This window comes from Netta rufina (assembly GCF_964035555.1).
Source record: "Netta rufina genome assembly, chromosome: 23".
Classification (NCBI taxonomy): domain Eukaryota; kingdom Metazoa; phylum Chordata; class Aves; order Anseriformes; family Anatidae; genus Netta; species Netta rufina.
In genome coordinates, this window is record NC_140147.1 from 5,720,933 (window position 1) to 5,735,100 (window position 14,168).

Here is a 14,168-nt window from a genome sequence, read left to right on the forward strand (position 1 = left end):
GGGTGCCCTCACTGCTCCCTACAGAGGGGAAGCAGCGAGGGGAGGCGCTCACCTTCCCTGGGGGATGCTCGGACCAGGCGGCGGTGTGGTGGTTTTACTGTGGTAGGCAGCTGAACGCCACCACTACTGCACTCACTGCCCCTCCTCAGGAGAGGAGGGGAAGAAGAAAAGTAAAGAAACAACTCACGGGTTGAGATAAGGACAATTTAATTAAAGTAAAAATAATTATCAAGGGAAAAATATTATTAATTAAATAATTTAACGAAAGGGAAAAGGAAAGTGGAAAAAGGGGAAAAAAAGAAAGAAAAACAAAGGCCATGTGGAAACACAGAGGAAAGAAATTTCTCTGTTTCCCACCAACAACCGATGCTTGACCACATCCTCGAAGCAGGGCCCCAAGGCACGTAGCCGTTGTTCGGGAGGACAGATGTTTTCACAAGAGCCCTCCCCTCCCCTCTGCTTCCTTTTTCCACCTCTTACTGCTGAGTGTGACCCCACATGGTATGGAACATCCCTTTGGTGGGTTTAGGGCAGCTGTCCTGCTGATGTTCCTTCCTCCCCTCTTGCCCACCCCCAGCCTGCTGCCTCTGGGGGGTCGCAGGGCGTCCTGCTGCGGTGCCAGCACTGCTCAGCATCAGGCACAACACCGCTGTGATACCAGCACTGCTCCAGCACAGCACAGCGCTGGGGGGGCTGCTGCAGGGAAAGGTGACTGCATCCCAGCCAGACCCAGCACAGCTGGGGAAAACTTTCCTGGCTGTCAGACACGGGAACAGGCCTCCTAGAGAGGGGGCTGTGCTTCAGCTTCGGCAGTAGGCTGGCAGTGGGACTTGATCCCTTCCAACCAGAACTATTCTATTCTATTCTATTCTATTCTATTCTATTCTATTCTATTCTATTCTATTCTATTCTATTCTATTCTATTCTATTCTATTCTATTCTATTCTATTCTATCCTATCCTATCCTATCCTATCCTATCCCCTATTCTAATTCTACCCTACCCCACCCATCCCACCCCACCCATCCCATCCCATCCCACCCCACCCCACCCATCCCATCCCATCCCATCCCATCCCCACACTCCCCCCTCCACACCCCCATTCCCATCCCACCCCCGGGGCCGGGACCTCCACCAGCAGCCCCATCTCCCCCACCCCTTACTCTCCAGCTCCCCCCCCGCACCTCCCACCCTACCGACCCGGGTTCCTCGTCCCTCGCCGTGCCGGGGGGACCCTCCCGTTCCCCCCCCCGTACCCTTGCCGCCCCCCCGGGCCCGCCCCGCCGCTGCCCCCGCCCCGCAGCCTCGGGCCCGCCCCGGGGAGGTGCCGCGCCGGGCCCGGGGAGCCGGGGGCGCACGATGGGGGCCTGCCTGGGGGTCTGCTCCCTGCTGAGCTGCGTGAGTGCCGGGGCAGCGGGTGGGCACCTCGGGGGGAACCGGAGTCGAACCGGTTCCGAGCCGCAGCAGCACCGGGTTCGGCTCCGGGACGGGACCGGAGGGGGCTCTGGGCGCACCCAGGGTGGGTCTGGGGGCACCCGGGGGAATCGCCCCGGTGCGGTTCTGGGGCGGGACAGGGGGGAGCCGGGCCCGCTGCAGCCGGGGGGGAGCGCAGGAGGCACCGGACGGGGGAGGGGAAGCGGGGGGGTGCGGCCCGGTGAAGCGGGGGCGGCGCAGGGGACCCCCGGGGGAATGCGCGGGACCCCCCCAGAGGGTGCCCCCCTCTGTACCCGGGGGGTCATAGGGGACCCCCGCGGGCTTGTAGGGGACACCCGCCCGGTGCCCCCCTCTGTACCCCGGGGGAGTCAGGGGACACCCATGGCAGGGGGGCTCACTGCACCCGGGGGTGTCCAAGGGAGCCCCGTGGGGTTCGTCCAAGGGAGATGTGGAGCTCATGAATGTCGTGCTCAGGGGGATCCCATAGCATCAGGGCACCCCCCGGGGGTGTGTCCCATGCACCTGGGGGGGCTGTGGGGAGCTGGGGCACTCTTCCTACAGCACTGAGGGAAAGCAGGGTCCTGCCTCCACCCAGCTCTGGGGAGGGCTTGGGGTATCCTGGGCTCCCAGGGAATCCCAGGAAGGGGGCTCACCCTCTGCCCCGATACACCGGGGGTGGGAAGCAGGGGCTGACACCCCCCTGCACCATCCCCAGCATCCTGGCTGTGAACGAGGGGCTGGGAGGGGGGCTCTGTGCGGGTGCCGTGCCTGGTGCTGTGCCCGGTGACACAGATGGGTGCTGCCGGTGCCGTGCCCCATGACGCGCACCCAGCGCTGCCTTCCTGGGCATGGGCTGGGGCAGGTCCCCAAAACCTCCCCACCTGGCTGGGAACAGCGACAGGAACGGGGACGGGTACGGGAATGGGGCTGCTTTCGCAACTCAGCCTCAAAGTTCTGAGGGTTTCACTTGGACCCGTTGGCAGTATCGGAAACGCCAGGAGTTACTCCAGGGCAGGGCTGTGGAGGGTGTTGACACAATTCTGGATGGTTTCCCCCCCAGAAAACATTTTGGCCCATGATAGAGTCACTCACTTGTAGGTTCTGTGTAGGGTCAGGCCCCTGCATTTCACCTGGCTGTGGGGCGATGCTGGGACCTGGTGCCCAGGGGTTCCCACCTCCCCAGCCTGCGCTGACCTCGTTGCCTTTGGTACTGATTAATTTGCCAGCTCATTAGATGATGACTGGCTGCTTGGCATTGCTTTTGGTTGACTCAGTCTCTGCATCCTCGGGGATGTGGGGGCGAGGGCAGCCTGCAGGAGGGGGTGGTGCTGGGTTTGGGCTGTGTAAACGGTGCCCGTCCTGCACCGACTGCTCCCCCAGCTGCAGTTCTGGCAGCGAGCTGTATTTTGTGAGGATGTTGATAGTGAAACTGGCGGGATTAAACTTTAATCTGCGGCAGCTGAAACCTGACGCTTCCTCGTCAGTCCACCACGTTTGTGGGTCACTTCCCTTCGTTTGTTTTTTCTGTCCTGCTGGATCCACCTTTGTACTCGTGGGCATTCCTGAAAGCCCACTGGGGAGGTGCAATGGGGCACTTCCAGTGCTGTATTCCTACGGAAGGCTTCTTTAGCCTTTTTTCCACTCACTTGTTCAAGAGAAACAAAGGAAAAAGCTGAAATCAAGAGCTGCCTCTTCCCTTGCAAAGGTGTTTGAGAAGGGCAGTTTGTAGGCAGGTCCCCAGTGACGAAGGGCCTGCTGGTGACGTGGGACTCTCAGGTTACCGCCCTACCCCGTTGTGCTGGGTGGTGCCTCCCTGTGCTTGCAGGAGGCCATACAAACTGAAATGAGGCCACAGAGCTTGTCCTCTAAGAGCCTACCCTAAATCCAGCTTTGGTTGGACCTGATGATCTTAGAGGTCATTCCCAAGTTCAGTGGTTCTATGATTATGGAAAGCTCCAGGGGGACATGGGCTCCCCAAAACCTTGTACCTGCAGCATGGTGATGTACCTATCCCAGGGAAAATGGGGTGCCCGGGGTTGTGTCTCCTGCAGGGTTTTGCAGATGCTCAAGCGTGGGGTGCTGTGCAGGAGCATTCCCAAGTATAAGCACATCTCCTGGCCATGCTCAGCCCGTGCCTCTCTCCCTTTTGTCTGACTCTAACCAAGCCCTTGTTGCTTCATTTCTCTTTTAAACAGAAAGCTGTGGGTGTTGGGGACGAGGTTCTGCTCAGGCTGTGGGTTGTGCTGTGATGCCTTTGCACATCTTGCCGTGCGTGCCGTGGTCACCCTGCAACCACAAAGCCTGAGCAGCCTCAACGGTGGGATGTGACAGCAGCAGAGGGCTGAACCCCCAAATTCAGCCACAAATGACAAACCTCACGATTTTTCAGGCTGTTTTCAGTGCCCTTTTCCTTTCCTTTCCTTTCCTTTCCTTTCCTTTCCTTTCCTTTCCTTTCCTTTCCTTTCCTTTCCTTTCCTTTCCTTTCCTTTCCTTTCCTTTCCTTTCCTTTCCTTTCCTTTCCTTTCCTTTCCTTTCCTTTCCTTTCCTTTCCTTTCCTTTCCTTTCCTTTCCTTTCCTTTCCTTTCCTTTTCCTTTCCTTTCCTTTCCTTTCCTTTCCTTTCCTTTCCTTTCCTTTCCTTTCCTTTCCTTTCCTTTCCTTTCCTTTCCTTTCCTTTCCTTTCCTTTCCTTTCCTTTCCTTTCTTCAATTTGAAGGTTACATATGGTAACACCAACACATTTTAAATGCATTCTTGTGCAAACAATGCACTTAATGAGGAAGTAATCTTGAACTGAAGGCTGCTTTTTCATGTTCTCAAGTCAAAAGCATGAAGTGATGTCTCTTGAGTAGCTCCTTCATGGTCCCTGAGGAAAGGTGGGCTCCTCTTGCCTGCTCAGCACAGCCTCTGGCTGGGCTGGATGCTGTATACATCAGGGAGGAGCTGATTTTGCTTGAGCAGTGATGTGCTGAGGTTTCCAAAATAACTTCAAAGCTTCCTCTAGTGATTTTGGGGAGTCACAGTGAGTGCTGTGAACCTCCACACTCCTGCATCTGAGGAGGAAGCTGCACGTTTGATGTCCCTGCACAGCCACCCGAAAAGCTGCGTTTCTTTTCTGCCATCTCCATTTCCCCCCCACTAATTTTAGGATAGAGGAATGTGCATTTTAGTTGATATGGACAGATATTTAATTACCATCGATTGCTGGGCATAATTAAGGAAGTGTGTGGCCTTTTCTGGGTAATAATGAACACACAACGTGCACATCCCCATTATGGGAGAGAGCTGAGCCCTTCCAGTGTCTGTGGGCCTGTGGCTGGCTGAGGCCCCTCAAGTGCAGGGCAGAAAAAGCTGCTTGAGGGGAAGAAGAAAAGCGTCAGAAGCAAAATAAATTGATGAAGTTACCTGCAGATAGAGGGAGAGCAGTTTGGTGAGGACCAGCGAGTGGGACACATATTTAACACGGGACCTTTTGCTCATATGACCTACGAGTGGGTTAAAAGTTCACAAATGTTTCTTGAACCGTTTCTAACGTTGTTTATTCTCTAACTCTATGCCCTTCTGGGAAATAGGGGTTTTGGATGTGGCCCAATAGATGTGTGGGTCCATGGAGGTGATGAAGAGGCTGTAAATTGTCCCTGTCCTGCTCAGTCACATCCAGACCAGGACGTGGTGGCCAGGGCTGGCTGCTGGCTGTATGCTGCCCTCCTGCCCCCTAGCCAGCATTAAACCCGATTTCATGCAAAACCCCTCGGTTGTGCTTCCTTGAAGGGCAATGATTGTTGCTCAGGGTAATCCAAAACCTTGTAGGCGTTAAATAAGCAGGTGAATATCCAGTGGGAACAACATTTCAAGGAGCAGCAAAGTCAAACTTGTTGAAGGCCAACTGCAGGGATGCGAACAGCATCTCCCAAATGCTTCTGTCACCACGGTTTGTTGGAGCTGGGGATTTGGACCACCAGAAACCACCGTGGACTTCTGAGGATGCTGCGCCTCAGTTTTCCCACCTATAAAATGGGTTTAGCAGCACGGCCTGCAGGGAGAGCTGGCAGAACTAGCTGGCTTCCCCATGGTGCTGGTATGGGTTTTTTCCCCATCCCCTACTAGGTCGAAAAGGTGATCCCCTTCCCACGCCCCCCCTGCTCTCATTGCAGGTGTCCTGCCTGTGCGGCCCCGCATCATGCCTGCTCTGCGGCTGCTGCCCCTCGGCCAGGAACTCCACCGTGTCCCGCCTGCTCTTCACCTTCTTCCTCTTCCTCTGCACCCTCGTCTCCATCATCATGATCATCCCCGGTGTGGAGAAGGAGCTGTACAAGGTAACTCCTGCTGCCCTCGCGGAGGTTGCCGGACTCGATCACGCTGGGGAAGGGGTTTAGCTTGGGATGGGTACATGAGGCTGTATTAAAAACGTGATTTTTTGGGGGTATGATGTTGCTTCTGATGCTTTTTTTCAAGCATCTCGCCAGGAGAGGGTGTCATTGACCCTGGCTTTCCATGGAGATGACAATGCAGTGGGATAAATTCCTGCAATATCAGATATCAGTTTCTCCCAGCTGTCTATCCAAAAGGTTTCCTACATCCCATTTTGGGACCTTTTGGGAAATGCCGGTTTCACCCCAGCTACCCAGTGCCCCGCAGGGTGGCTTTGGCTGGGTCACCCCACCGATGTCCCCAGTTGTGCCACCCTCTTGCTGGCCGGCTGAGAGTGCGGGGTGCTCAGGGAGCAGCCGGGGCACTCACTCCCCATCTTCTCACCCCTGCAGCTCCCTGGCTTCTGCAAGGGCAGCGGCTCGGTGCTGGGGGTCCAAGTCCACGCTGACTGCAGCGGCTTCCTGGGCCACAAGGCCGTGTACCGCATGGGCTTCGCCGCGGCCTCCTTCTTCTTCCTCTTCGCCGTGATCATGGTGTGCGTGCGCAGCAGCAAGGACCCGCGAGCGGCTGTGCAGAACGGGTGAGCAAGACCCCACGCTTAGCTTGAAGCATGTTTGGGGGGAGCCCGTTTCCTTTTTTCTTTTTTTTTTTTTTTCCCCTTTTTGTCCCCATTCTGTTCACGGGGAACTGGGGGATAAAGCAGAAGAGCGGTTTGAGCTCACTCTCAAGTTTTGGGTCGAATGCAACACTTCTGGGGATGTCCAGCTTGTTTTACCCCCCAGTGCTGCACGTACTGGCTGGTGCAACATGCTGGGAAATCTGGGATTCCCCCAGCACCGCTCCTGTCTGGGGGATGCCTGGACCCTGGGTCCTGAACAAGGAGCCGAGTAGCCCCTGAGCATGTTTCCCTGGGGACACTGGTTTGGGAGGGGGGCAGCAGAGCCCCTGCCCCAGTGTTTTGGGAGCCTTCGGGGGTTCACTCCAAGCAGCGATGGTTCCCGTTTGCTGACCCTACCTCCTCTTCCCTCCTGCAGCTTCTGGTTCTTGAAGTTCTTGGTGCTGGTGGGGCTCACGGTGGGGGCCTTCTACATCCCTGATGGCTCCTTCACCTCAGGTGAGGGGCTGCAGGCTGGCTGTGGGGTGGCCACAGGGTTTGCAGCACGCCAGGGGCACCATCCTGCCCTCTGTGTCCGTGTGTCCTGGCGCTGGGTGCTGCCCCGATGCACCCAGCACTGTCACATTCCCATGGCTAACGGCTTCTTCTCTTCCTCCCACCACCCAAGTCTGGTTCTACTTTGGCGTGGTCGGCTCCTTCCTCTTCATCCTCATCCAGCTCATCCTCCTCATCGACTTTGCCCACTCCTGGAGCCAGCTGTGGCTGCGCAACGCAGGCGAGGGCAGTGCCAAGGGCTGGTACGCAGGTTGGTGTGGCTGTGCCTTGCGCCCTGCTGCCCCAGGAACCTCGTCCTGGGGCCGGGCACTGCCCTGCAGTGGTGCCCGGGGCTCTGCTCCAGCCCCCTTCCTTTTTTCCTTCCTCCCCCAGCCCTTTGCGCTGTCACCTTCATCTTCTACGCTGCCTCCATTGTGGCCATCGTGCTGCTCTATGTTTACTACACCAAGCCCCAGGGCTGCACGGAGGGCAAGGTCCTCATCAGCATCAACCTCATCCTCTGCGTCATCGTCTCGACCATGTCCATCCTGCCCAAAATCCAGGTGAGGTGGCGGGGGGGACCAGGAGGCTGATGGCCCTGCCACCTCCCCCTGTGCCGGGATGAGCCCTGAGTGTCCCTGTTGTGTTTGCAGGATGCCCAGCCGCACTCGGGGCTGCTGCAGGCCTCCCTCATCACCCTCTACACTGTCTTCATCACCTGGTCTGCCCTGGCCAACGTCCCCAGTAAGCACAGCACATCCTCAGGCTCGCTGCCTGCTGCTCGGGGGGGGTGTGAGGCTGGGGACAGATGCTGACCCCACTATGTGCCCCCCCAGATCAGGACTGTAACCCCACGCTGCTGCTCAGGAACAGCACGGGCTCAGCAGAGGCTGCCCAGCCGCTGACAACGTGGTGGGATGCCCCAAGCATCGTGGGGCTGGTGATCTTCATCCTCTGCACCCTCTTCATCAGGTGAGGATGTGGCACGTGGCCCCAGGGACTGCATGGTCCCTCTGCTTGCCCAGAGGCACCAGGAGGATTTTAGGGGAATCGGTGCAGCAGCTTGTTCTGGGGTGTTGGCACCAAGTGCTGCCTGCAGAGCCATCCCGTCCCCAGCTCTGGGCACCCCGTGGGGTTCTGCTCACAGCTTTTAGAGTGTCAGGGGGTTTCGGCATGAGCCATGTCCCCCAGACTGCCCTGCCACCCTAGGGACACCCCTGTGGGGTGTCCCCATGCTGAGGCACAGTCACCCTGATCTGTCTGTCCGTCTGTCTGCAGCATCCGCTCCTCGGACCACGCGCAGGTCAACAAGATGATGCTGACAGAGGAGAGCGGGGCCGGGGCAAGCGCTGGGGATGCAGCGGCGGCAGAGAGCAGAGTGCACCATGCCTACGACAATGAGCAGGACGGCGTCACCTACAGCTACAGCTTCTTCCACCTCTGCCTCGTCCTCGCTGCCCTCTACATCATGATGACGCTCACCAACTGGTACAGGTGGGCAGCAACCCCGGGGGCGTCCCCCTTCTCTGCTCCCCCCTTCTGTGGGGTCCTCCTTGTACTTGGGCTGGGCACGGCTGCTGGGGATGGATCCATGTGTGAGCAAACTTCACGGGCATCCCAATTAGGGTTGATTATTTGGGGGTGGCTGAGCGCCCTATGGATGTGCTCTGGGTGTGAGTTTGTTGGGTACCCACTTGCAGCACCCCCTCCCGGTCCTTGCAACATCCCCCCTATCCTTTCAGCATCCTCCCCGTCCTTGCAGCATCCTCCCCTGCACCCTGGGAACGTGGGGGAGCAGGGACCCAGCACCGGGGCTGCATCCCCCATTACGTGGCTGGGGACCTCGGGGCTGCAGGGTGCCACCGTGCCAGCATGGCGTGGTGACAAGTGCCCCCTTCGTGCCCTTTCAGGCCCGACGAGAGCCTTCGAGTGCTGAGCAGCCCCTGGACGGCCGTGTGGGTGAAGATCTGCTCCAGCTGGGCCGGGCTCCTGCTCTATGCCTGGACACTGGTGGCTCCACTGGTGCTGCCGGACCGGGACTTCAGCTGAGGCGGCCGCGGGCATCCCCCCATCGGGGGCAGCCCCAGCTCTGCCTTGGCCCCAGCCTCAAGTTTTGCACGTGGGTTGTGCCTTCTAGCAGGCTTTCAGTCTTGATTTAAAAGGGATAAAGTGCCAAGCAGGGACAGTCAGCGAGAGGGCTGGGACTTCCCTAAGGACGTCTGTACCGCAGTTAACACTGCCCGTGCTTGCCTCGTGCCTTCAGCAGTGCCTCCAGCTGCCCTCCTCTTGGCCTTTGGAGGGTTGCATTTGCCCGAGTTGCTCTCCTCTTGCTTAGTGCCCCGGGACCGCGGTGCCTTCTGCAGGGCCTTTGGGGACCAGCTGTGACAAGGAGACAGGACCCGGCCGCCAGTCTCTGCTGCTTCCCCAGCCAGCCTGGAGGGAAGCCAAGCTGGGGGCTGTGTGTCGCCTGTGACCCCTTCCAGCCTTGGAGGGTCGGCTGACTCCCCCAGGGCTCTCCCTTCCTCCTCAATAAAGTCTTGTTTGGAAAAAAAAAAAGAAAAAAAAAAAAGAAAAAGGCATCTTTGTCCTTCTGGGGTCTTCTGTGGGGCTTTCTGGGGCATGTATGGTATGGACCTAGTGCTGGGGTGAGGGCACAGTGTGTGTGCAAGCAGGGGAGCAATGTTTTGGGGCACAGTGACTTGTGGTAGGGAGGCCCAGTGAGCCCTGATCAGAGCACCTGACAGTGGGGGCACCCTGGGATGGGGTGGGCATGCTGCATGGTGTGGGGAGCAGCGGGGTGCAGCCTGTGTTGTGCTTCTATGTGCTACAGCCTTCATCCTGCACCCTGCACCCCGTGTCCTTCATCCTGCACCCTGCATCCTCTGGGAGACTGGGGCTTGGGGGGTGCGCATTTTTGGGGTGCACAGCAGGAGGGGTTGCACCACGGTGGGGTGCACGCCGTGCCGGGGTTGCAGCACGATGGGGACCCTCGGTTCAGGGGTGCACCCCGGGGGGGGCCGTGCCCCGCGGTGAGCGCACGCCGCGCAGGGGGGCCCTGGGGACGGGGGGTGGGGACCTGTGCCCCGGGGCCGCTCCCGGCTTCTTCCCTCGTCAGCTCCGGGGCCGAACCGGGCCGGGGGGAGGGCAGAGGGAGCGGTAGGGACCGTGGGGCTTTTGGGGAGGCGGGGGAGGGCCGGGCCGTGCGGCTCAGGCGGGCCCCGACGGCAGCCACGAGGTGGTGCTGGCGGCACGCGCTGCAGGGCGCGTCCTGCACAGCGCATCGTGGCCTGGTGTGTGAGTCCTGCATCGTGTGTCCTCCTCCACCCTGCGTGCTGTGTCCCGAATCCTCTGTCCTGTGTGGTGTTGGTGTGTCCTGTCCTCTCCTGTCCTGTGTCCTGTGCCCTTCGTGGTGCATCCTGCATCGAGTGTCCTGTCCTGCGTGCTGTGTCCTGCATGGCGTATCCTGTCCTACACCGTGTGTCCTGCCTGGTGTGTCCTGCCCTGTGAGCTTTGCCCTGCTCCTTACACCCTGCGCCTCACAACCTGAGTCCTGTGCCTGCTCCTTTCACCCTGCATGCTGCAACCTAAGTCCTGCACGCTGCACCCTTCATTTTACCTCCTGCATTGTGCACCCCGTACCATCCGTCTTACATCTTCATTCATCCTGCAACGTGCATCCTATACTCTATATCCCATGTCCTTTAACCTGCATCATGTCTTGTGCATGCTGCACCTTGCATCCTGCACCTTGCACCATGCACCCTGCACCCTTCAATCTGCATCCTGCATCCTGCACACCTCAGTCTGCATCATGTACCCTGCACCCTACATCATCCATCCTCCCTCCTGCACCCTGCACTTTGTCGTGCAGCCTTCACCCTCCACCACCATTCACTTTGCACCCTGTACCTTGCAGTCTGGACCCTGCAACCTTCCTGCAGCCCCCTCTGGGAGAGCTGGTGTGTGTCTGTGAACAGAGGAGCTCTGCAGCTGCAGCCAGGCTGTGCAGCGCTGTGACTTGCCTTGGAGTGGCCAGCACCTGCCTAGGTCCCCAACACACCATAGACAAGTGACACTTGCCCACACAACATGGTCCCCATGGCCTGCAGGGCCCTTCTCAGCCCTTTCCCATATGGGTTTGCTGCCTGCATCTCCCATCGTGCAGGAGAGCCAAACCCGCTGCAGCTGGAGGTGACGCAGGGACAGGCTGCCTGTGCCAGCCCCCGGCCAGCAGCACGTCTCCAGCTACAGCCAGAATGCCTCATCCCTGGGATTTTCTCTGAAACAAGAAATCCTTGTTCTTTCTTTCTTTCTTTATTTATTTATTTATTTTCCCAGCTCTCCAACTGGATCCAAACAGCTCTAGTGTAAAGCTGCGGGAATAACCCGATGGTTTGTTGGTCATTCCCATGAATCCTCTTAGAAAGGTCTGAACTGCACAAGGTGCTGCTGCGAGATTTGTTTCATTTCACCCCTATCCAGTATTGATCAGAATATGGATGGTTTCAGCTCCTTGATTTCTTTATGGGGTATTTCAGACCTGTAGCAAATGCTCCCCAGTGCAATTAGCATTGTACACCCAAAACATCTGAGGACACTGGGGCAGGTGAGTAGGGGGCACATGGGCACGAGCCCCAGCAGCACTGCAGGCTGCCTCCAGCATCCCAGCATCCTTCTCATTTATCATCTGGCTACAGGGCACCTTCAGAGGAAGGTCAGTCCATGGGGGAGCCTGGCTGTATAAGTTAATACAATACACACACACACACAAAAGACCCTGTAGCTCAGGACAGCCCAAATTATGCTTTGCTTCATGGCTCTGATGGAAAAGGGGTGCCCAGAGGAGAGCTTGCACACATGCAGTATGCACAGCCATGGTACAGAGGCAACGATCTTCTAAAAAAGACTTTTTGTGGTGACTGTCACTTCCAAAGGGAAAGGTCCCAGCGCTGTGAACGTGCCCTGCATGCCCTCCACGAGCAGAGTGGCCCTTTGGCTCTTTACATTCAAATTTTCTGGGTGAATATTTTGAACAAGCATCTGCATCAACATATTTTTGAACAAACACCTGCCACCCTTCGCTCAGCAGAAACTGCCCAGGTCAGGCCCCCCCATCCTACCCTGCTCTTGAGCCCCATGCTGAGCAGGATCAGGCCCTGCATCAGCCCATTGGGCTGGGACCGTCCCCAGCCCCCCAGCTGTTATTGCTCCAATTCACTCTCCTTGGGAGGGAATCGGGAGGGGGGGGGGGGAAGGCGGGGAGAACTCAGAATTATGGATCTCGGGAGGAATTAGAGCAAAGTAGGAAATTGAGGAAAAGCTCAGCAGCTTGCTTTACAAAATGTAATTGTGGTGGCTGCCTTCCCAAATCAAATGGAATTAAATAAAACAGAGGTGGGTGTAGGCTAAATCCCACAGGGGATGTCACCCTTCTGGAGCCCTGTGGGACACTGAGGGGTCCAGGACCTTGGTGACATCTCCTGCAGCCCTCAGGTGGCTGACAGAGGGGAACACCAGGCCCAGGGCTGGGGGTCTCAAGCAGAGCCCCCCCACATCAGTTTATTCTCTTTAATGCACGCTCTCTCCTGTTTTTATTTTATTCATGGGATTAACACATCAGGCAGCAGCCGGACTGGCTTTTGCTCAGAAGAGGAGGGGAAAGCGTTTACATAATTCATTTAAATGAGGCACCCGGGGAAATCCAAATTGGACTTCCAGCGTGTTTACAGTGCCACGCAGAGCCCCATGATCCGCATCTGGAGCCATTAATGCCTCCCAGACGGACCACAGAGCATGTATAATTAATTGTGGAGCAGAGCCATTGCCCAGCCTCCGAACAAACGCTCTCCCTCCCACTCAGAGGCAGCTTCATCAGCCCTGCACCCCCAGGATGGGGATTTATTTCAGGGCATCTTTCCTGTCTCCCAAGGACCCCAACCAAACTGACCCAACCGAGCAGCCAGGTGAGTGTGGGGTGAAGGCAGCAGGAGGAGGGACCCAGGGAGTTGTTAAATCACAGCTCCTTTGGTGGCCTTGGGGATGAGAAGTGGTGGTGAGGATGATGGGGTTTGCATTCCATAGCAGAGCCCATTTTTTCTATGGCATCAGATTTTTTTTCCATGCAGAAAGCAGAGAGTTTGGACCCAACAGCAGCCCACGTGCTTCTGGGGCTGCTCAGGCTGCATTTGCCCCCAGACATCCCTGTGCTGCTGTCTCCACCTTCAGCACTGCTGAAGAGCGGAGGAGGGATGAGAAGGAAGACAGAGAGGGAAAAAAAAAATCGCGCTTGAACCCTGCTGCTAGAGAAACATCTATACCTATAAATACCCACGATGTGAGCGGGAGCAGGCTGTGTCTCCTGCAGCTCCCTAAGGCAGCAGAGCCACCTTGCCCCATCTAACCTTGTTCCAGCACAGGCTCCTGTAATGCACACAAGTTGCTGCAGCTTTGCAGGTGATTTTGGAGGAAAAAGGGAAAAAAAACAAAACAAACAAACAAACAAACAAAAAAACACCCCCCCCCCAAAAAAATATCCCAAGCAACCAGAAAAGAAAAGAAATCATCAGGAGCCCCAAGGGACCCACTGGCATGTCCTGGCCACTCGCTGTTTCCAGCTCATGGTTTTCCAAAAGCTCCCAGGCTGGTGACACTGGGACACGATGTCCCTCTGCAGGCCCGCAGCCCATAGCCACCCCTTTCAGTGAGGCTGGGCTGAGCTTCTCCATCCCAGCAGCCTGTCTCACTGGTGCCTGGACAATCCCACACCAAGTGCTGTGCTTACACCCTGCTGGTGCCTTTGCTGGTGCTGGGGCTGCACTGGTGCAGACAATGCCAGGGTGAGGCTTTCCAGATCCCAAACTCAAATTAACTCCAGGTCTAGAGACATGCGGTCAGCCCTGGACGAACTCAAATCCCTTCTCAGACAGCACAGAAGCAGCAAGGGGGTGATGAGCTTGCTGGGACTCTGCAGCTCCTCATTGCCCATGCAGCAGTTGGGTGGGGGGGCACATATGGGACACCCTCCAGGCAGCACCCTGGAGTCACCCCACATTGCTCATCACACAGCACTCATCCTTCATCCCTTCTTGGTGGCAGGAGGCAGCAGAAACTAGCACTGCAAGAGCTAATAGGACATTTGCTTTCCCTGTCCCGGGGCTCCCTGTCTCTCTCCGATGCTCCTTTTGGGATTTCTTTCCTCCAAGCTGCACAGCACCACT

At 57.4% G+C, this 14,168-nt stretch overlaps 1 protein-coding gene across 1 annotated transcript; it reads left to right on the forward strand.

Annotated features, from left to right (window-relative positions):
- The first annotated feature begins 1,309 nt into the window (after positions 1-1,309).
- Positions 1,310-9,524, forward strand: SERINC2 (serine incorporator 2). Its single transcript, XM_084300505.1, has 10 exons — positions 1,310-1,397; positions 5,585-5,746; positions 6,194-6,381; positions 6,836-6,915; positions 7,085-7,222; positions 7,345-7,514; positions 7,605-7,695; positions 7,788-7,923; positions 8,230-8,445; positions 8,862-9,524. The coding sequence occupies exons 1-10, from the start codon at positions 1,359-1,361 to the stop codon at positions 8,998-9,000; spliced, it is 1,359 nt and encodes a 452-aa protein (XP_084156631.1). The 5' UTR covers positions 1,310-1,358; the 3' UTR covers positions 9,001-9,524.
- Positions 9,525-14,168: the final 4,644 nt, after the last annotated feature.